Here is a 21,485-nt window from a genome sequence, read left to right as displayed (position 1 = left end):
AAAAAAAAAAAAAAAAAAAGAAAGAGCAAGCCATGTTCACAGTGAGGCCTGACCACCCCCCCCCCTTTCTCCTGTCCATGCTTCTGCCTGTCCACTCAGCATCTTCCCAGCTCCTCTGTGGAAAGACGCTGATATGCCGATTGACAGGCCTGGGGAAAAGATCCCCTCCCCAACTCACAGGGTGGGGTGGGGTAGCAAGGCATGGTGCCCCAGCTCCTTCTGACGCCATCACTTAGCTGCTGAGGTGAGAGGGCTTAGGTGGATGGGAGGACCGGAGGGGCCAGAAACTCGGAGGGCCGCACCTGGGAACAGGGCTCAGTATGCCTGAATCTTACATTTGTTCTGGGATGCTCCCAGCTTCCCTGTCTGCTCCTTGGGACCCTCCCCTAGGTTATCAATGCATGATAAGTATAAGATTATCCTAACCATAACGCGAATTTATATATTTATACTAACGCCCTCAAGGAACAATCGGGGTTCCTCTTAGCTTGAAAGGGACTGGGCTTGCTCCAGGGCTCCCCCTAGTGGCGATCTCATCTGTCAAGGGCGGCTAGGCTCTGGCTCTCCCTCCCCTCTGGGGGGGGGGAGGGGCTTTTTACTTTCCTTTACAGAGACCAACCCTTGCTCTTGCGGGTTAAATGCCTGTGTCAGGAATTAAATCTGATTAGTTCAGAAATGTGTACTTCATCAGTTCCTTCTCAGTTTCTCATGGTAATCTGTGATCGGAAAATACTTAAATGGAAAATTCCAGAAGTGAATCTGTTTCATTAGCTACCGCTCTCTTTAGAGCCCGATTTACAAAGAGATGTGTATATAGGCAGAGCATAGCACAGGTAGTGTTTGCCACTGTTTGGGATTTCTGGTGTCCACGGGAGTCTGGGAATGTCTCCCATGCATAAAGGGAAACTACTGCGATTTCTTTAAAATGCATGCTTTAATGTAAATAACTTTTTAAAAAAAATCACATTTCCCAAAGGCCCTGCCCACTTCCTGGGCCTGTCCTCTGAGAATAACAATCCAGGAATCTATCTTTTTTATCCACCGGGAACCCACGTTTCCTTGGCTTGAAAAGGGGCGGGAGGTGGGGGGGGAGGGGGACGACAAAGACCCAGGTTTGCTCCGCGCACCCCCTGGTGGCCATCTTTTCTTTGACGAGCAGCTGGGCTGTTGTGATTCTGGATGCTTGCAAAACAATTCCTTTTCAGGACCCCTTAATTTGCCTTGAAGCGATGGGGCACCCCAACATCTAGTAACACAGGTATCGACCCTTCAAATTATCTGCAGATTCTTTAATAACTGGGTTAATAGAGCAGGGCTGGCACCTTCACACACTCATCTGCCCTCAGTTACAGGGTACCAGTCACCTATCTTGGAAATCCTGCTGTGTTGTTGTGAGAGAAGGAGGGAGAGAGGGGGTCAAACAGGGGTAGAGCGACACTGCAGGGATGACCTAGTCTCTGGACTGTACTTTGAGAGCTACTCATGCATGTAGATTACAGATGCCAGAGCCTGGCCAGGAACGTGACGGTGAGGGTCAGGGGCGTGGGAGGCTACTTTTCCGGAGCTCCTCTGGTCCCTGAACTAAATCGAGCCGGATTCTTGCCCCACTTTGCAGTTTCCCAGTCATCTCTGTCCATGGGCTGAGCGAGCCTGCCAGGTTGTTCAGCCGGCCAACTGTGTTTCGTATGGGGTGAGTCTACGGACAGTTGGCCAGCTGAGGTCCTCTGCCTCTGCAGACACACAGAACCCTTGTGTAGATGGAAGGCTGGCAGAAATGATCGTTTTCCTTGTGGAACAAAGAGGGAGAGGGAGACTCCTCAGAGGAGGCCCTTGACCAGCCAGATTCTCAGCGCCTATGGGTGACAGGGGCAAGAATCTGGATAGAATTTTATCCCACAGGCAATAGGGCACCACTGCAGGTTTTTGAGCAGGGGAGTGACACAAACAAACTCCTTTCTAGAAGATGACTCTGGGGCTAAGCAGCCACCCAAAGGAGAAATGGAGATAGAGGGAGTGTGGGTGGGGCCCACTGTTTCTGATTGCTTATCCTTACCCTGGCTGTGCATAGGAACCTAGGTTGTTTCTTCTCTTGGCTGGGAAACCAGCCCATTTGTCTAAGCTGTCCCTGGTCACTCCTAGGCTGTGTGGCTTCCGTACCCTGCAGCCATACGCTGAGAGGATCCCCATGGTGGCCTCGGATGGTGTCACCATCAACTTCACCTCCCAGATCTCCCTCACAGGCCCAGGTGTACAAGTGTACTACAGCTTGTACAACCAATCAGACCGTGAGTACAGTTTGAGGGGTGTGTGTGTGTGTGTGTGTGTGTGTGTCCTGCCCCTTTGCTGTCCCCAGATGTGCACAAACATTTATGAGGCTAGGCCACAGTGAGAGTGCTATGTGTCTTCCTACACATGTGTGCACACAGTTTGTAGTTCTATGTGCTGGGTAGACAGTCAACATGTATCCCTTTCTGTGTGTGTTGTCTGGATGTAGCTCTGCATGGATCACAGACACCGGGCACTGGAGCAGGTGTGTGGGCACCTAATCGTGTGCATGTAAGGATACAGACGCATGCATTTCATGGCATGGATCCTAAGTGTGTCCTTCTGCTTCCATTTCCTCCTGTCCCCAGCCTGCCCTGGCGAGTTTCTCTGCTCTGTGAATGGACTGTGTGTCCCTGCGTGTGATGGGGTCAAGGATTGCCCCAACGGCCTGGATGAGAGAAACTGTGGTGAGCAGCCTGACGCCTTCCCTCCTCTCTCCCTGCGCTGGACTAACTCTACCCGATGGGTGCTTCCTCCTCGAGAGCACCCAGGAGTCCAACGGTTCCTGCATTGTCAGGATGACAATGTGGAAAAGTGGCCTCTGCAGACCCAGCCTACACCTGTGCCATCTCCCACTGAGGGAGTGTCTGGGGCACGCGGTGACCCTCAGCTCAGGTTACACCCTTTATCATAAGCAAATGTGCCAGCTGTCTGTCCTGGCCCATAATCTGAAAAAGTAACCAGGAGGGGGAGGGCAGAGCCAAGCAGGGATGGCGGCTCTCAGGAGCTGTGGTCCAGTGTAGGAATCCCGTATCTCGTATCTCGCTTCTTAAATGGGGTGGGGCCCTCATCCCTCCAGCCTGAGGCAGGAACTTGTCCCCAGACTAGGGTTCTCAGGAAGAATTCTGAGCAAATGCTGGCTTCTGACCCCTAGAGTCACCCCCCATCCAGGGTCAGAGAGTCAAGTTATCTGGGTAGCAATTCTCCATGCCCGCCTTGTCCATTCTCAGTCTGAGGGGAGAATCGGGGTAAGAGACTTCATATTTGACCCCGAACCTCTAGTGACCTGGGGCCCATCAGGCACGTCTGTTCCCATCAATGAAACGAGCCATTCCAGGATCGCTGTGAGACGGGTGTGCAGAACTGAGAGCGCGTGATGGTGGGCACATGATGCAGGGAGCATCCCATGCCACTGCAAAGCCCCAGTCTGGTCCCCCCAGCCCCTCCAACCATCACCCTCTGTACCCACAGTCTGCAGAGCCATGTTCCAGTGCCAAGAGGACAGCACGTGCATCCCACTGCCTAGAGTCTGTGACCGGCAGCCCGACTGTCTCAACGGCAGTGACGAAGAACAGTGCCAAGAAGGTAGGGGACCCTGACCGAGGTCTCCAAGGAGATCAAAGGGGGGTCACAGCAACACCTACTGCCCTGTCTTCTTATCCAAGTACTACCAACCTACTGTGCATACATCAGCATATTCAGCTGTCTGCTCAGAAGTCCCTCCATCTATCCATCCATCCATCCATCCATCCATCCATCCATCCATCCATCCATCCACCTATCCATCCTTTCTTCCATTCATCCATCCATCCACTCAACCATTCATTTCCCCAACTATCTAACATCCATCCATCTACCCACTTACTAATTATCCACCCGTCCACCTTTGCTTCTGATACACCCTTCCCATTCTCTGTTTCACACAATCCCTTGCTCATCCATCAATCCACTGACCCGGCGACCATTTTTCTGTACGCCCAACCACCTTTCTAGGAGTCCGTGGTTCCATCCCTCTAGCCAGCCAGTCTGTCAGCCAGCTAATCATCTAGTCAACTGAATATTTAACCACCACGGGCGGGGCTGCCCAGTGATGGGTGAGGGGCAGTGAGGAGGTAGAAATGAGATGATGGAGAGGGGGTACCTACCCTCAAGGAGATACCTCTTAGTAAGAGGATGTGACAGGTGCCCGAGAGCCTTTGGGGCACCATGTGTGAGAAGGCTGGGGGCATGGGGAGCTTCTTGGAGGAGGTGTGCTTTTAGCTGGAGAGCTGGGGTTTAAGCAGACTGGAGCACTGGAGGTGAGGAGAGTGGGCACAGAACAGGGAGCATAGCGAGGCGGAGTGTCTGTGACGTCGCCCACTCTTGTATCTCTAGTCTGATAGAAGCACAGTTTGCCTTGGGGGGGGCCTCATGGGAGTGTGAGGTCTGCAGCTGTAGTCTGAGAGAGGGAACATGGCCTCGCTATCAATGGGCCAGGCTGAGTGTGGGATGAGAGCAGACCCTAGGGGAGACTTGGGGAACCCTTTGGTGTGATTGAGATTCCCACCCCCCCTCCCTAGTCTCCTGGCCTCGCCTGGTGCCATTTTTTCTGGGTCTCGCTTTGGAAGGCTCCCTCGTTGCTCAGAGACCCACCTTCAGTGGCCTGCCCGGTCCCCTCCATCCCAGGAGTGCCCTGTGGGACATTCACTTTCCAGTGTGAGGATCGGAGCTGTGTGAAGAAGCCCAACCCAGAGTGTGATGGCCAGTCAGATTGCAGAGACGGCTCAGATGAGCAACACTGTGGTGAGCCTGCTAGCCGGGGCTGTGCATGAAGGCCAGGCCTGGGAGCGGGGCATGGACCCTCATGGGAAGCGGGAGGGGAGTGTCACCATGTGTCTGTTCCATGCCTAGCTGTTTCTGTCACCTATTCCTGGGCCTATCTCTCCTTTACCCCCACACCTCTCCATTTTTTTTTCTTTGTTGTCTGCCTCCATTTCTCACGAGCCTTTCTTCCTCCCCTCTCCTTTTTCTCTGTCCCTCCCCCCACTCCCCCCCACCATCAGACTGTGGCCTCCAGGGCCTCTCCAGCCGTATTGTGGGCGGGGCCATGTCCTCTGAGGGTGAGTGGCCATGGCAGGCCAGCCTCCAGATTCGGGGTCGACACATCTGTGGGGGGGCTCTCATCGCTGACCGCTGGGTCATAACGGCCGCCCACTGCTTCCAGGAGGACAGGTGAGGGGACACCACAGGGCCTGGGGGTGGGCATAGGGAAGGACCACGGGAGGTACACGAGCACAAACCGTACTCAGACGGAGGAAAGGGTAGAGAGCACCCTGGAGGGGCTGCCGTGTGGGATCAGGGTCTGGTTCTGCTGCAGACATGCCGTGTGTTGCCAGGCTAGCTGTTCAGCCTTTCTGTGCTTTCCTCTTGCTTTAAGATGAGACCACTACCATTTATTCATTCCATTAACCCAATGACTGCACTCCTCCGACATGCCAAGGGCTGTACTGGACATCAGGGAGGCAGCGGAGGAGACCAGTCTCCGAGCTGGTCACAAGCTGTCACCCCTACCATAACTTGAACCGTAATGAGGAAGGGGACAGGGAAGCTCTCAGGGGACATCTCCCTGGCCCTCATACCTCTTTCCCTGGCGATATGAACCCCTTTCAGTGCTAACTGGATCTGAGCCCCCAAACTCCTCAGGCCCCTCCCATAGAAGCCTGCACCCTCTGTTGACTTCTGGAGACCTGATTGTTGTGCCCAGGCACACCCTGCTCTGCCCACCTACTCTTCTTAGCTCTTTGCTAATTTCTTCACTAAGCCCCTCTCAAGCCCCGCCTTCTGAGTCTGCAAAATGGGCTGCAGACAGGGAAACACTGCCACAGACCTGACACTGGGCTCTTCTTGTGTCTCACTGGCGTCTCCTTAGAACACGGATGTAGAGAATGTTCCCATTCATAGATGAGCCTTGGGGGTGGTTGGGGGTGGGATGAGGCTCTTCGTTACTGCAGACTGCACTAAGGGGAAGATGGCATATAAGCTACTCAGCTCAGGGGTGGGGTACTTATGGCCCCATTTTGTTGATGAGAAAACTGAGGGCGAGTCCCTTAGTTACTAGAGAAGGCCAGGCTTAGCTAGGGAGAGATGAAGCTGGGGGTGGAGCCCAGGCATGAGAACACAGACAGGTGTTCCATCCTCGCTGTATGCCAGTCAGGGGTGGGGGGCTAGGAGAAGAAAAGAGAGATGGTGCCCCTCACCCCAGCAAAAAAAAAAAAAGCTGGCTGTTATCAATTGGGTCTCTGGATGGGAGATGAAACAGCTGAGCCATGTTCCCTTGTCCCTGCCTCCCATCCAGCATGGCCTCCCCGAGGCTGTGGACTGTGTTCCTGGGAAAGATGCGGCAGAACTCGCGCTGGCCAGGTGAGGTGTCCTTCAAGGTGAGCCGCCTGTTCCTGCACCCGTACCACGAGGAGGACAGCCATGACTACGACGTGGCCCTGCTGCAGCTCGACCACCCCGTGGTGTACTCAGCCACCGTGCGCCCTGTCTGCCTGCCTGCCCGCTCCCACTTCTTTGAGCCAGGCCAGCAGTGCTGGATCACAGGCTGGGGAGCCCAGCGAGAGGGTGGTGAGCTGGGGCAAGTGGCGGGATAGGTGGCAGGATCCGGGATCTCGGGTGCAGGTTTGGAAGCAGGCTGTCAGGGTCCCTCTGTCAGGCCCTCCAGCTTCAGCATCAATGGGAGTGGACTTTAGAAGAGAGAAGTCTGTGACCGGGCCTGTGGGTCCTGCTTCCCCCACCTCCTCCTTTGCCTTAGATGGCACTGAAGACCGTAAGCAGGAAGCATAAATATGAACTTAAGGATCGACAGGGATACCACAGCTGGGCAGCATGAACCCTGGGGTTGGGGGGTAGGGCTGAGATGAGGCTCTTCATTACTGCAGACTGCAAGGAGGGGAAGGTGTCATATAAGCCACTTGGCTTAGGAGGTGGGTACTATGGCCCCATTTTGTTGATGAGAAAACTGAGGCTGAGTCCCTTAGTTACAGAAAGCCACCCAGTCAAGAGAGCTGGACAGGGACTCAGATCTAGAACTGGCTACCCTATAGGGCCCAGGGTTTCCTGCTCCTGCTGCTAAGAAGGGTATTCCCACTCTTGGCCTTGACTGACAGGAGCTGCCCAGTCTGCAGGCTGCCCTCTAGGTCTGCAAAAGCAGGCTTGGCTGGCTTATCTGCAGTCTTGTCTGTAACTGTGACACGTGGTGACTGACCACTTGGAAGTAGGAGGGAGCAGGTGTGTTGTGGTGCTGGGGCTTGAACAAGGGCCCCGTGTGGGCCAAGACAAATGTCCCGCCGCCCAACCACACCCTGACCTCTACAGAGATAGCCTAAAGATGGGGACACTGAGGCTCAGAAAGGTGACCTGGCCAAGATGAGGGCGGCCAAGCAAAGGGACACTCCAGTGGTTGCTCACTCCGCAACACACATGAGCACCTACAGTGTGTCAAGCATGGAGGCAGACAAGGAGGGGGACGGTGAGAACGCGAAGGGGAAGAAAGACCCTGGTATGAGCTACCACAGACGGGGAACAGGAAACAACCCAGGGAAGGCACCAGCCCAGCGCAGCCAGAAAGGCATCAGGAGGAGGGGTCTATGGTGAGGCTGGAATGACAGCTAAGGAGGGAGCCGGTGTTGGGGGAAGAGGCATGAGTGTGAGGTAGGCAGATCTGAGAATGTCCCCAGCAGCCAGCTGCAGGGGAAGCAGGGCAGGTGTGGCTAGAGGAAGGCCTGGAGGACAGGCACTCTTGAGGGCCACCACGGGGATCATGGGTGAGGAGTCCTCCCCCCCCCTGCATCTCAGAACCAAAGGGTCTTCAAAACCCCAGCATCTGGCCCAGCGCTAGACTGGTGGATGCTATCCCACCAGATCCAGGACAAGATCTGGGCTGAGCAGAGGGGCCACTAAGCAGTTTAAGAGCATAGTGAAAGGCTTGCACACGTGTTAGAGAGCATCCCCCAGGGACTACAACAGAGCAGATGGAGTCTGGAACCTTCCCCCCCCCCCCAGTAAAGGAATGAGGGAGGAAAATGCTTTGACAGGCTTTCTGGAGGGTGAGGGGTGGGAGTGTTGTCACCTTGAGCCATGCAGAGCAGCCAGCAGTGATAGGACAGTGGGAAGGTCTTCACACGGGGAGTCCATTCCCAGCCCCTCATTTTTGCCTCTGCAGGTCCGAGTAGCAACACCCTGCAGAAGGTGGACGTACAGCTGGTCCCTCAGGACCTCTGCAATGAGGCCTACCGCTACCAGGTGACCCCACGCATGCTCTGTGCTGGCTACCGCAAGGGCAAGAAAGATGCCTGCCAGGTAACTATCTATGGGGTGTGTCCCGAAGTGGGGGTGGAGGGGACGACGAATGTTCCCACTTTACAGATGGGGAGCCTGAGGCCTTCAGAGGCTGAGGGGCCTGCTCATGGCTGCAAAGGCACATAGCAGACCTCTTGGGGTGGAAGGTCCTTCGCTCAGCTCCTTGCTATCCTGAGACCTTGGGGCTGGAGTCAGACGGGTAGACAGACCCTCACCCTGAGGCAGTCATATCTCTCCTGTTTTAGGGTGACTCTGGAGGCCCACTGGTTTGCAGGGAGTCCAGTGGCCGCTGGTTCCTGGCAGGGTTGGTTAGCTGGGGCCTGGGCTGCGGCCGACCCAACTTCTTTGGCGTATACACCCGTGTCACACGTGTGATCAACTGGATCCAACAGGTGCTGACCTGAGGGGCTGTTCTACAGAGCTGGACCTGCCTCCAGCCCAAGTTGAGGGTGTCCACCCAGCCAGGGCACAAGTATTCTGGGGCGAGTGACCCTGCTAAGGCCTGTTCCCCTCAGGCCTACCCCAGTGACAGTACAGAGAAGGGTGTCAGCTGGTGGTTAGGATGCCTCCTGAGGTCCAGGGGCCAGCCTCAGCTAGGTTTCACTTCTAACCCTTTCTTATTCTAGTCCTTTCCCCCTCCCTGCTCCTACCACTGTTTTGGGGTGGGGTCTGGTGGCCATGATGCTGGCCCCCAGGTCTCTGTAGGAAAATAAGAATCCTTCCCCTTGCAAAAGCCTCTTGGGGGAACTGCACAGAGAAAGAAGGCGCCTCTATCAAGACTCCATCAGAGCCCTTGAGTCTGCCAAGTGGGCTGTACTGTAAGCCAAAGCATGGGGCAGCCTCAGCTACAGGTGCCCGCTGAAGCTCTGCCTGCTACAGGGGCCTCCCTGCCATTCACTGGAGGCCCACTGTCTGTTCTGGAAATAAAGCACTTGACCAAGCCTTGACACTGATATCCGAGTGGCTTCACGCATCTCATGCCTGTCACCTGTTGCTGGCTTGGCCCCGTGTGACGCGTTCATGCAGAGGCCACCGTGGAGAGCAGGGGGAGATACGGGCTTTTTGGAGGAAAGGAAAGGACACAGGGCATATTGCCCCAGGGATCAGGGTAGACAAGGAGCCAGGAAGCTGGGTACAGCCAGAAGAGGGGAAAAGGAAGAGCAACCCAGGGGGGTTTGCGAGGAGGTGAGACACGGGACGAGCGGAGGGTTTGACTTGTGGGGGTTCTGGGTGCCATAGCAGACTGGAAAGCAGGGTGGCTTCACATTTTCCAACCAGCACCCGCACCATGTTGGGGCAGCTTTAGTCCAGGGAGGGGCAGAGATAGCTGGAGCAAACGATGGCGTGAACTGGAAGATTTAGGACACATGGGCGCCCCCTGGAGGCAGTGGTGATAAGTGGATTGAGCTCTGGAATTGGCAAGGAGTGAGGAGGTAGGGGATAAGGCTGGCCAGGAAGCAGTGGGAGGCACTGGATCCTGCTAGGAAGGACAGGGGTCAGGAAGGCAGCGGGGCCTCTGGACCTGTGGATAAGTCATGAAAAGGTCTCCCGCCGAATTCCTATCCCTGGGGGGGGAGGGGCTCTTCTAAAATTCGGGGTCCCACCTAGTCTCTATTAATCTTAAATCAGGGGAGGAGAGAAGACCCCATCTCTTAACAGGCCTCCAGCTGGCTCCCGAAAAGCTGGCTGGAAGAGTGAGCTCACCTTTAGGGACTGCATTGACTGTGTCCTCGTGGTCGCGGTGACGTTTTCCATGCTTTGAGCTGGCAGAAGGGTGCCCCAGTGGCCCCTGACCTTAGCACATCACTGCTGGGTGTAGGGACACACAGAAACTGGCAGCCCAGCTTCACAAAGAAGGGGAGCACGAGAGTGCAGTGGCCAGGTGTCCAAGCAAGAAGTGGAGGGGTGTCCCCGGGCGCAGGACACAGCAGGGCTGTTGGCAGAGCAGATACCCTCAACTCTGACTCCTGAGCCGGGGACTTAGTCACATCCCAGCCTCCTCCGGGAGAAAGATACAAGAGCAAGGGGGCGGGGCAAACAACAGCAAGGGGGTGGGGCTTCAAGAGAGAGAGCCCCATTCCTTTGTGTGCTACCTCGCCTGAGTTTAAGCCCTGTTTGCAGAAGTGGCCCAGAGAAAAAGGGAGGCAGCCAGGCCAAGCCTGTTTGTTCAGGTTTATTTCATGGTGGGTGGGACACAACTGACAGACATGTGCCCATCCCGGGGGTGGGGGTCAAGACACTGGCGGGACAGCTCAACCCGTTACACCTGGCCCCTTCCCCATCCTGGACACTCTACTCTGCTGTCAAAACACACGGTGGCACAGAGAAGTGGTGACCAAGGTGCTGTGAAGCCTTCCTGCCTAGCTAAGTCCTCGCATTATCCCCCACCAGTATCTGAGGCCATAGTGTCCCATACAGGGGCTGGGCTAGAGCCCTTCCCCTCAGAAGGTAATGATTGCAGCCCCAATACACTCAGGGCTCCCCATGATCCTCCCTGATTCTCACAACAACCCTGTGAGGTAGGTGGGAGGAGGGGGTGACCCTATGGTGCCATGGAGACTGAGGCTCTAAGAGGTGCTATGATTGAACTGGGAGGGAGTGTATCCGCCATGCAGCAAGGGCGCCCAGGTGAGGGGACAAAGGGACCTGGGAGATATGGGTAGGCAGTGCCACAGTTTGGCCTTGGCGTCTGCCTGGAGACCCCAGGACCCATGTCAGGCCTTCCAAGGTCCCAGAGGGCCCCAGGCCTGGGCCCCGAGGCAGGAGTGAGTCTCAGCCCAGCAGATGCAGGCAGCACTGACAAGGTAGAGGGCTTGTCTTCCTCCTCGGGCCAGGGGCCCACCCCGTGGTACAAAAATAAAGGATTTCAGATCGGAACCCCAAGTCCCTGGAGGTGATCTGGGGGCTCACATCCGGGTGCCTCTGGCTTGTAATAGCTAGAAAATAAGAGGGGGAGGGACAGAGGAAGAGGAAAGGGGGTCAGAAATCCAGGGTTGGGGGGGTGAGGACAGGGTAATGCCGGACAGGAAAGTTGAGGAGAGTGGGGGAGGGAGGGAGAGAGGGAGAGAAAAAGGCAAGTGAGTCCCAGGCTGGCTCTGGAGGAGGGGTGGGGCTGAGGCCCAAAGGAGGTGGAGTCAGAACCGAGGAGGGGAGAAGCTGACTTCTTGGGCTGGTGGTGGCAGCCTGGTGGCAGGGCAGGGATGGGAGAGGCAGATCTCTGCTGTCCCAGGCAAAAAGGGGTCACTGGAAACAGCTGTCCGCCCCCATCTTAGACTCTAACTGTGGCCCAGAGAGAGGCAGCGACTTGCCCAAGGTCACACAGGGAGCTAAGGCTGACTGATGGCTATAGTCAGCCAGAGAGAAGTTTTTTTTTTTTTCTGCCACACTACAATCCTTGGTAGGCTCTTGCCAACTCCTCAGCCAAGGGACACCACATATGGCCTGTCCACCCACTCCGCAGAACTAGGGGGACACAGAACCCACATGCAGTGCTGCACGAGCTTCTAGACATGCGGGATGGGGCAGAGGCACAGGGCTGGTCCTCCCCTCCCCAGCCTGGCCTCAGTGCTGGAGTGTGAGTCTCCACCTCTAGACTCTTGTCAGTTCTCAGGGCCTCACCCCAAGGACCAGATAAGTTGAGAGACTGGTGGGTGGAGAGAATCAGCCAAAAAAAAAAAAAAAAAAAAATCGGCTCGAGTCCAAAGACAAAATATGAGCACCCTCCTTGCTTCCGCCCCTCCCTCCAGCTCTGCCAGGCTACAAACCAGGGGCGGCAGCTCTGGGGGCGGGCGCGGGGCCGAGGAGCTCTCACTGCAAGCTCAGGCTTGGGTCTGGGAGGGTGCGGACAGGGACCTGCAAGGAGGAATCGTGAGGAGGCAAGTGGGAAGAGTGGGGCCTGTGGCCAAGGCCAGCCTCAGAGGTGCTCTGCTGGATTGGAGGACAAAGAGCAGATGCGGCCACGCCCCTCCTCCCCAGGCCAGGAGGCAGGAGGGGCTGGAAGGGGCGAAGGAGGAGGAGGCAGGCAGGATGCTTGGGGATGCAGGGCGAGGGGGCCTGGGGAAAGGGCGCGGGAGACTGGGACTAGGGCAGCCCCAGGGTGGAGACGGGAGCAGGCGGAGAGGAAACCTGGGCAGGGGCAGAGAGGGAAGAGGCAGGGTGCAGATGAGATCCAGGAGGAATAGGAGGTGGATGAAGATGAAGCAGGACCTCCAGCAGGAAGCGGAGGAGGAGGAGGCGGTGGTGGGAGGGAGAAAAGGTTAGCGGGATCCTGAGATGACAGGGCTGCAAGAGAAAGTGAGAGAGGGATGGTTATGGGCGAGGCGCCAGGCGCTGAGCTAACCCTGGTGGCCCGCCCCCGCAGTTCCCGGCGGCAGCTGCTCCAGCAGGGAGAGGGCGGGAGGCCCGGGCTGTCATTAGCAATTGTCCTCTTGGGGGCGGGCTGCACCTTTCTCCTGGGCATCCGCCTCCACCTGCACCTGGGCCACCTCCACCTCCTCCACCTCCTGCCGCCGCTGCTCCTCCAGCTGCTCGTCCGTGCTCTGTGCACCCGCCGCCGACCAGGGAAGAGAGAGTGGAGACACTGACGAGGGGGCGGGGCTGCGGGCGGCTGTCCGCAGGGACCCCCGACCTCAGGACTGAGGGGCAGGCGGGATGAAAGGGACCTCTGGGAGAGGGAGGGCTGCAGCCAAAGCAGCTGGTGGGTCTTCCCTAGCCCAGAGGGGAGGCTTAGAGCCCAGCCAGGCTGCTGATAGAGAGCCCGGCTACGGGGAGGGCTGGATGAGGAGCCCGCGGGCTCCTGGGAAGGCCTTACTTTGAAAGGATGGATCCAGAGCAGGAAGCCAAGGTTGTCCCAGGGCAGTCACCAGCCAGATCTAGATGCCAGCAACAGTGTCTGGCAGCCTGGGCCAGGTTGGTGACACAGGGAGGGGGTCAGTGCAGCAGGGCACCCTGCATTCTTGCAGGGAGGAGCCAGCCACTGGCTTGGGGGGCGGGAAGGGGAACACAGGGAGCTGGAGTTCCTACGTCTCCAGCACATGGGCATAGCTCCCACCTTCCCAGCCTGAATCACACCTTCTCTTCTTCGAGGGCCCCACTGCAGGCCCAAGAGGGCAGGATGCTACCCAACTCCTCCCACAGGCTGCCTGTCAACTGTGCTCTTGGGAACTTGCTGCCTAGGCCAGAGCCCACAGGGCTCCTGACATCTTTCAAGCAGGCTATCCAATAGGCCTGGGGAAGGCAAGGATATCCTGACCTAGGCTGATGGGTGACCAGGCGGTCGCCGGTCCCTGGGAAAGACAGCAGCCTATGGGGACCCAGGCGTTCCAGCCTGGAATCACCAGAGTGTACGACGCACCCGCTCCCTTCACAGAGAATCCGGCAAAAGATGTGAGAAGAGAGACCTGCCGGAGGTCGGGGACAGCGGCATGCCACAGTGTGCCCCTGCTTCAGTGTGCTCTACCTTGTGCCTCAACAGCTGCCTACGTGGCCCCTTTTGATGCCCCGTGATGAAAAGCAGCATCAAGCTCGCTCTCTTCGGGGCCTTGCAATGGTCCTGGCCTGTCTGCTCCCCAGCCTGGGCCAAGGGTGTGAGCTGAACTGGACTGTGGTGGCGTGGGATGGATGGCGTTGGCTGTGACCATGACCATGGGTGTTATGTGGGTGTGGCAGGAGGGAGGAGGAAGCAGCAGAATGGGGGAGGGTACCTTCCTCACACAGGGCAGGGACTCACCTTGGCCTTGCGAGTGGACTCTGAGCTCAGGCCGTGTGGGGAGCTGTGGAGCTCCTTAGACACCACACACAGGAACTCAGCCTGGTCTTCACTCCCATAATTGTAGGAGGAGCCGATGTTCACCAGCTGGAGTGAGACACCAAGAGGACAGGGATGAAGGGTCGGGTAGGGGGGCAGGAGAGACAGGGACCAGCCTGTGCAGGAAGCTCCTGGTCTCCCAGAGGCACAGAGCCTAGGAAGGCAGGCTCCTTGGTCTCCACTGGCACCTCTCCAGGCATGGCTGACCCTGACCCCGAAACAGAGGGTAGCATTACCCCAGTTATACCCTACAACCAGGCGCTACTTCCTGAAGCAAGTGGGGTCTACCTCACCCCGACATTGCTGCAGCAGCTTCAGGACTAGGCTTGCAGACTAGGGTTGGCGGAGCAGAACCTATGAAATGTTCCTTTTATTCCCAGAAGAGGCAGCCAACTCCTGAGGCTATAGGACCCAGACTATGTTGACTCCTGACCTGCTGGTCTAGTCTCCCAGAGCAACTGCTCAGTGCCTCTCCCCATCCCCCAACAACCTTCTCTCTTCTCAGACCAAAGGCCTCCTTTGTTCCATGGTGTCCTGAGAGTCACATCTGTATGGCCCTTCTGACAAAAATGTGAAGGGACCAGAGCTCTTGGGACCAACTCAGTGGGCAAAGAAAAACATTACCCTCTCTGCCAGCAGAGGGCAGGAGAGACAGCAGACGATCAGAGGACCCCTGTGGCAAGGGGCCAGCTAGGGACCAAGTTCCAGAGCCCATCACTTCTTCCCTGGCGTCTTACAGACTCACGCACACCATTTCTAGGTGTCTGGAGACTATGCAGCTGAGGGTGACATTGACTTCCTGACTCCATGTCTGGACTGTGGATGTGGCCTCTTTTAATGGTGTGACGCTGGTGCTGATGAGTGGAGTCCTGCCCCAAACTAGAACCTTTCCTGATGGCTCTTCTCACTGTCACAAAGGCCTTGCAAAGGAGGTACCGGTGAGCTCACATCCTAGGCTGCAGAAGCTGGGGAAGGAGCAGTCGGAGGACTGACAAGAGGGCAGAGCTAGAAGAGAGGGTGTCCTCCCGTCCCAGCTGACTGGTTGGTCCTCCTCATAATGGCTATCCTGGAAGGCCAGCCTTCTCCAATTTCCATGCAGTAGAAGTTGGCAGGCTAGGTACATAGGGGGCTAGCTCAGGCTAGGTACATAGAGAGCTAGCTCAACTCTTTTCTCACTCTCAAGGCTGTTTAGAACTTGAGTTCATATTGGGGCTCTGCACCCCTAGTAACCCAAGATGCAAAGCATGGCTGTGTGGCTGATAACAGGACTCTCCCATGGTGACCTACATATGGCCTGGAGGCCCGGCTGGTCACACGTGGGAAGCCACCACCTGGGGCTTCCAAGTAAGAGGGATGTTTATCCCTCTGCATGTTGTGTCATGAGACCCTGGAGGTCAGGCCTGGGGCATGACAGGAAATCTATTCAACTCTGTGGTTCTGGTCTCCTACACCTGAGCTGTCCCTGAGGACCAGAGACTGGCTGCTGTGCAGATCCCTGGTGACCAGGATGCCCAGTAGCAAGGGTTCCCTGCCTCGCTCCTTCCCAGCCCACCTGTGACCAGCAGGTACTTTTGTAGTCTTGCTTAGTCCCACTCGAGAAGGCCACGGGGCTTGGGGAGGGGCTGGAGGCTAGAAAGGACAGGCTTAGGGTGCCCACCTGCTCGAAGCGCCAGCCATCGGACATAGTGGAGACCATCTGTGTGAGTTCCTCCTCCTGGCACTGCAGCACTCGGTACACATGCTTGGGTGGCACCTGTGGGTAAGACGCTCACATGGAGGGCACGTCTAAGGGCACCAGACACTCGGCTGCTCCTTCCCCAGCCCATAACATAGAGGGAGGGCAGGAACGTTAGATGGGAAAGGAGGGAGCCATGTTCTGCACACCTACTACGTGCCAGAAGCTTCCCATACGGGACTCACTCCTTCTGAGACCCTTACGGATTACGGAATTTTATACTGAGAATCTCAGAGAGGCTCGGGGACTTGCCTAGGGTCACCAGTTCAAGGGTGGCAGAGCCACATGTGGAATACAGGTGGCACAAGACGGAAGATGGGAGACGTTCTGGGTTGCCAGTGGAGTCAGGCCCTCATCTCCTTAATCCCCGTGGCTGGGAGGAGATGTCTCACCCCGTCCCCCAAAGGCCTGGGGTTTGAGCTCTGAAATGCTAGCCCCACGTGCATACCTACGTGTGGACGGCCTGATTCCATGAAGTGGACATTTACTCATGCTGTGTGGCCGGGGTGTGGGAGGGGGCTGGGCTGCGACTGATACCCTCTGTGAGCATGGGGAAACTAGGCAACTCTGAGCATCTCTGCTTCCCATGACAAGGGCGTGATAACCTTTGGTCACACTCAGCAGAAGCCAGGCAAGGCTAGAACCCCAGCAGTGTAGAGCCAGGCTGGGGCTGTGCCGAGCAGTCTGGGAGGGATCCCTTGTCAGGCAGCTCAGCCTCTCCCTCGCCCGCCCGTCATTCCCCTCCCCCACTTCCCATCATTTCCCTCCCCCCCCATCATCCCCCTCCCCCTCCCTCCACTGGCCCTGCTTCCTCTCTCCAAACCTGGGCCACTGTGTAGTCTTTCTCTTCCATCCTGTCTTTAATGATTCGAATCAGAGGACCGATGTTGTAGAACTCAGCTTCCTCCAGGACCCCTGGGACACAGAGCAATCCAGTCACCTTTATTGTCCCCAGGCCCCATTCTCCTTGTCCCCAGACCTGCTTCCTGCCCTGGTCACTTGGGCACGAAAGGGTCCATGAGCTCAAGGGTCAAGAAAGAGGTGACATTTCAGGCCTAGGGATTTGTTCAGTGGGTAGAGGAGCTGACTAGCATTCACAAAGCCCTGGGTTCGAATCCCCAGCGCCAGACAAACCATGAGTGTGACAAACCCTTGTAATCCTAGCACTTGAAGTAGAAGCAGGAATACCAAAATTTCAAGGACATCCTTGCCTACATAAGGAGTTTGAGGCTAGCCTGAGCTATAGGAAACCCAAACAAACAAAAGGGGCATTTTTCCCCCCCTTGGTCCCCAGGTAAGAGGCTGAGCTGTAACTCCTTAGCCAACCCCGTTTTCTGGACAGCGATGAGCCTGTGACCCAGGAATATCTGTTGTACTGGCTAGTTCATAACCTGGAGAATGTTCTGGGCATCAAGAGAGAAGGCTCACAGGGACTGTGCCCTAGAATACTACTGGGAGAGCCGAGGCTACCCACTGTGTGCCCCGGTTTATGGAACACACACTAAGTAACAGGCCTGAGCCGGGAGCTTCATATTTGTGACAGCACCTGTTAGAACTAGAAGTGAAAACCTTCATCATGTCCACTGAACAACTGGGGAAACTGAGGCTAGGAGACAGGAAACAGCCTGTCCAAGGTCACACGGTCGGTAAGTCACAGAAATAAGGCAAGCTCCACCTTCAGAGCCCGGGACCTCTCAGTACGAGTAAACAAGCTTTTGTGCATCTCGGCTACCACTCAGAGCTGTTGGTAGGTAAAGCCCTTGTGGGTCCGTCAGAGGTTCAGGGGCACAGGGAAGCAGGGGTCACTGTCTGTGTGTTACAGACTGATCTGAGAGATCAAGCCAGCCATCTCCTCCTCCCACGGGGACCTGGGAAGAGCTCCCAAGAGTCTGGACTACAGGAAGTCTCTGCAGGGCAGGGGCCTACTGGGTTCTCTGGGCTCAGGGACCATCGCTGAGTATGTATGTCCTCTCAAAATTTAACCTTTGAAACCTAAGTACCATGTGACAGAGGGAGGGACTCAGCCCTGCCCGAGGTGAAGAATCACGAGGACGGAAGTCCAAGGAAGTGAGAGGTCTGACAGAAAGGCTGACAGCCAATGACTCCCTGCCTGCGTGGACCACGCAAGTGGGCTGTTGTCAGGAGTGGGAGGGGTCAGGCCAGAAGCCCCCATGCTAGCACATTGACCTTGAATCCCAGCCTGCAGAGCTGGGAGAGATCGGGTGTTGTTCTTAAGAGTCCCTCGGACTGTGGTATTTCCTTACAGCGGCTGTAACTGCGTCTGGGGCCAGGGAGCAAGGGCGTTCTGATCTCTATGAATGCTCAACTAGTACCTGCCGCAAGGGACAGTCAGCGAGGACCACTGCCCAAGTGACAGACAGACATCTCTGGCAGAGAGGAACAACAAGCCGTGTAGTGTACCCCAGGCTAGGCAGCTCCAAGCTGTGAGAAACTTCCTTCTACCTCCCCAATGCGTACTGAGATGGGCACCACAACTGTTTCTACCCTTCACAGACCCAGAGAGGTTAAACTAACATTTCCACTGCCTCCTCTGGAACTCCATCTCTCCAGATAACTCCCCCACCGCATCTGAGGGTATGAGAGCACAGAGCGTTGAGGAGCTAATACTTGTTTACAGGTTCTAGCTGTGATGCAGCTGGAGTATGAGCCTCCCAGAGGGACCTGCTCCTGAGCCCAGGCCCCACCCATGTGATCTCCCCCCCCCCCCCGGACTGCTAGGCAGCTATTGGCAGGCTAACACTGAGCTAGCTACCTACAGTAAGCCCTGAGCACGATGTCCTTTGGGGAACCTTCGGATCACCGTTCTCCATTGGAGTCAGCCGGAGAAGACCATAGCCTAGAGCGAGGGCCGTGTAAAACACCCACAGGTACACAGGACCCGTCAGTCCCAACACACACTCTTCTGAATGTGGGTCGTGATGCCTGTTGTTGTTTTTGTTTTGTAGACACCAGGAGAGACTCAAAGAAAAGTGACATGTCTAAGCTGGCCTGATCCAGAGCTCAAGTGTACTGGGGAGAGCTAGTTTGGGGATGACTGGAGTCCTTTCTCTGATCCATTCTCCACCCTACTTTCCACTTCAGCTGGGCCTGGATATGAGCCTCCAGGGGTCTGGGAAAGGCCAAAGTTCCACCAGGAACAGCCAGCACCCACCGCCCCAACAAGCTACTGGGCCGTAGGGGCTGCCAGCTTTGGGGGAGAACCACTAACTTTGCCTCCTGGCTGATGGGAAGCCCTTGCTTGGGAGACACATAACAAGGCAGAGAAAGAAGACCCAACCCTTCCCCCATTCAGCCAGAGGCCAGGGAGGAAGGCCGTTCACTCCCAAAGGCTACAGATGTTTCAGGACCTGGCTGGCTTCTTTTTACCACTTCCTGTTTCCATAACATTTATCCAGTGACCACTGGGGTCTGTTGGCGTAGATGAGACCTGGAGAATGGGATTCCACTCTGGGACAGGCAGAAAATCATGGGGAAATGTAGCCACTGTCCTGGCTACAAGAAGTTTTTTTTTTTTTTTTTTTTTTTTTTTACACCTCCCCTGAAAGCTCTGGTAGGCTGTAGAGAGACCCAGAGCAGCGCAATGGACCAACTCACCCTCCTCGGCCATGTCCTTGTCCAGCACCAATTTGCCATGCCTGAGGAAATTCAGGATGGGCCCGAAGTAGGTGGGGTCACGGTCAATGAGGTAGGCCCCGGTCTCATCCTGTGAAGGAGATGACCACAGGAAGTGAGTGGTGTGCAAGCTTCCCCAAGCCAGCCACCCCGCCCCCCCCCAAACACACATAAACAAGTCACCACAGGCTGGCTGGAAAAATGATTATAGGGAGAGAGGAAGCAGGGAGAGAGCACTAAGGAACTGGGTTCAAACCCTGCCTCTGCCTTTTCCAGGCTGTGTGACCTTGAGCCAGTCTTCTGGTCTCTGGAGCACTGCTTCTTTCCTCCATAATCAGAGGATTAGATATGAGCATAGAGGGTGACCGGATTTCTGAGTGGCCCCTTATCTCTCACTCAGCACAGGACCCAGTGAATTTCTCTCTTAGGAAAGTTTCCCTCTTGGAGGCTGTCCCCCGCGCCGGCGACCCCGCGCCCCCGCCCCCCAGCCAATCCCACTATCCACTAGATGTTTGCAAGTTTCCAAAGAAGCTGCACTCTGATTGGACACTTGCAGCCTGCAGGGAAGCAGGACTGGCACCTGGACAACCCGTCACAGAAGACGGAGACATCAAGGAACAGGGGACTCACCCAAGGGCACAGTGTAAGAGGGCCACAGAATGGGGGACAGGGGACTTGGACAAGCCAACTCCAGAGGCCTTGCACGCGAGGAGGCCGAAGTCAGAGAGCGGGGAAGTTCCCCTCTCCTCCAGATTCCTCCCGGGTCATTTGGGAATGTGGCAGGAGAGCAGGGTGAGCCCACAAGTGGTAGCTCCAAAGCCAGTGCTCTTCCCCACATTAAGCCCAGCTCCAAGACACCCAGGCCTCCTCCATCTAGTTCCTTGCACCCTTCAGCTGCCCACACCCCAAGGGCGGGGAGAAGCAGCCGCACCAACTCCTTTAAAAGTCAGCCAGGGCAGTAAGGCAGGCCCGGTTTGTCGGTCCCTCCCCAGCGCTCCACAGTAAGGAAGCGTCCCGGATCCGGGGCAGCTCTCCAAAGCTCCAAATGGCTGCGGCCTGTGCTGCCCCGTTGCCACGGCAATGGGTATAGCTATTCCTCTCGGCTCCGCTTCCTCCCCCTCCTCCTGCCTCAGAATCCTAGGAAAGCCAGAGGCCAAGGGACGCGCAGGCGGGACAGGCGGGACAGTCCGGGAGTGCGGGACCAGGACACCCCTGTCAGCGGGTTCAGGGCTCACCCTGTCCGATTGAAGCTCTTCGCCCTGACACAGGCGGCTGAGGAAGGACTTCTGCTCCCGGCACAGCGTCTGGCGGGTGGTCAGGAACACCGTGCCCCCCACGTTCAGCCGCACCCACTTGCCCCAGCCGCCCCCGGGGCGGCCGCCCGCCCCCACCGGTGGCGCTGGCTCCCCGGCCTCCATCCTCATCGCCGGCCGCGTTGTCTGCATCCTTCCCTCCGCACGCCGCGGGGCGAGTACCAGGTGCGGGGCATGCCGGGAGCTGTAGTCTGGAGCCAGGGCTGGGATGCTCTGGGCTTGTCCTGGTGTTGCTCGGACAGCACGTCCCGCCCCACATTGCCTTTCTTGGTGATCTATCATCTGGTCTCTCCGTGTGGCCAGACGGCTTGGTTTGCAGAAGGCTAGGACCCTGCGAAAACAGTGATTCCCTCAATTGGCTATTCCCCCACATTTGTTCTGCTTTGTACGGGGGCCCCAGCTGAGGAGTACCTGACCTGAGAAGAACTTTCTTCCTCCAGAAATTCCTATATTTACCTGAACCTACTTTTAAAAATAGGTGCACGCGCCTGTGTGTGAGCATGTGCGTGTGTGCCTATGCGTGCATGAGCCACATCAGCAGGGTTTCTTTTTTGTCCTGTGTGTGGCGAAGACCACAGGGATGAGGGCCGGTCACATTTACCTCTTCCTAAAT

The 21,485-nt window shown here is 56.6% G+C and overlaps 2 protein-coding genes across 10 annotated transcripts in view; one reads left to right on the top strand and one right to left on the bottom strand.

Moving 5' to 3' along the window:
- The window catches only part of Tmprss6 (transmembrane serine protease 6), a 30,044-nt gene extending 20,706 nt beyond the window's left edge, over nucleotides 1–9,338 (top strand). For 2 of the 4 annotated variants that reach the window (XM_029531115.1, XM_029531114.1), the window contains 8 exons: nucleotides 2,140–2,285; nucleotides 2,634–2,732; nucleotides 3,517–3,630; nucleotides 4,711–4,827; nucleotides 5,088–5,256; nucleotides 6,380–6,651; nucleotides 8,249–8,385; nucleotides 8,631–9,327. In XM_029531115.1, the coding sequence (XP_029386975.1) occupies nucleotides 2,140–2,285; nucleotides 2,634–2,732; nucleotides 3,517–3,630; nucleotides 4,711–4,827; nucleotides 5,088–5,256; nucleotides 6,380–6,651; nucleotides 8,249–8,385; nucleotides 8,631–8,789 (1,213 nt within the window). In that variant the 3' untranslated portion in view covers nucleotides 8,790–9,327. Of the gene's footprint in view, nucleotides 1–2,139; nucleotides 2,286–2,633; nucleotides 2,733–3,516; nucleotides 3,631–4,710; nucleotides 4,828–5,087; nucleotides 5,257–6,379; nucleotides 6,652–8,248; nucleotides 8,386–8,630 lie in introns of all 4 variants that reach the window. The other 2 variants (XM_021217047.1, XM_021217048.2) reach the window with 2 other exon arrangements.
- A 1,207-nt stretch (nucleotides 9,339–10,545) lies between these two features.
- On the bottom strand, nucleotides 10,546–21,093 carry Kctd17 (potassium channel tetramerization domain containing 17). 6 transcript variants are annotated; one of them, XM_021216926.2, is made up of 9 exons: nucleotides 20,795–21,004; nucleotides 19,542–19,650; nucleotides 16,750–16,841; nucleotides 15,849–15,944; nucleotides 14,114–14,239; nucleotides 12,830–12,923; nucleotides 12,592–12,666; nucleotides 12,150–12,237; nucleotides 11,161–11,321 (listed from the first exon to the last, which is right to left on the bottom strand). In XM_021216926.2, the coding sequence occupies exons 1-9, from the start codon at nucleotides 21,002–21,004 to the stop codon at nucleotides 11,252–11,254; spliced, it is 960 nt and encodes a 319-aa protein (XP_021072585.1). In that variant the 3' UTR covers nucleotides 11,161–11,251. The 6 variants fall into 6 exon arrangements, with proteins under 6 accessions (XP_021072588.1, XP_021072589.1, XP_021072585.1 ...); XM_021216929.2 differs by lacking the exons at nucleotides 12,592–12,666; nucleotides 12,830–12,923 and having other exon boundaries at nucleotides 10,546–11,321; nucleotides 20,795–21,093; XM_029548240.1 differs by lacking the exon at nucleotides 11,161–11,321 and having other exon boundaries at nucleotides 12,208–12,666.
- Between the last annotated feature and the right edge of the window lie 392 nt (nucleotides 21,094–21,485).

Source organism: Mus pahari, chromosome 17, assembly GCF_900095145.1.
Source record: "Mus pahari chromosome 17, PAHARI_EIJ_v1.1, whole genome shotgun sequence".
NCBI lineage: Eukaryota > Metazoa > Chordata > Mammalia > Rodentia > Muridae > Mus > Mus pahari.
The sequence above is the reverse complement of the archived record's forward strand: the minus strand, read 5'-3'. Positions and strand labels throughout refer to the sequence as shown.

Excerpts from the sequence above, each read along its gene's own strand:
- Kctd17 (XM_029548240.1), bottom strand. The coding sequence starts at position 21,004 with ATGCAGACAACGCGGCCGGCGATGAGGATGGAGGCCGGGGAGCCAGCG. Across the intron at positions 16,842-19,541 it reads CAAGGACATGGCCGAGGAGG|GGGTCCTGGAGGAAGCTGAG; the intron begins GTGAGTTGGTCC and ends TCTGTGTCCCAG. Across the intron at positions 12,667-12,829 it reads GGCGGATGCCCAGGAGAAAG|CCCTGTCATCTCAGGATCCC; the intron begins GTGCAGCCCGCC and ends TTTCTCTTGCAG.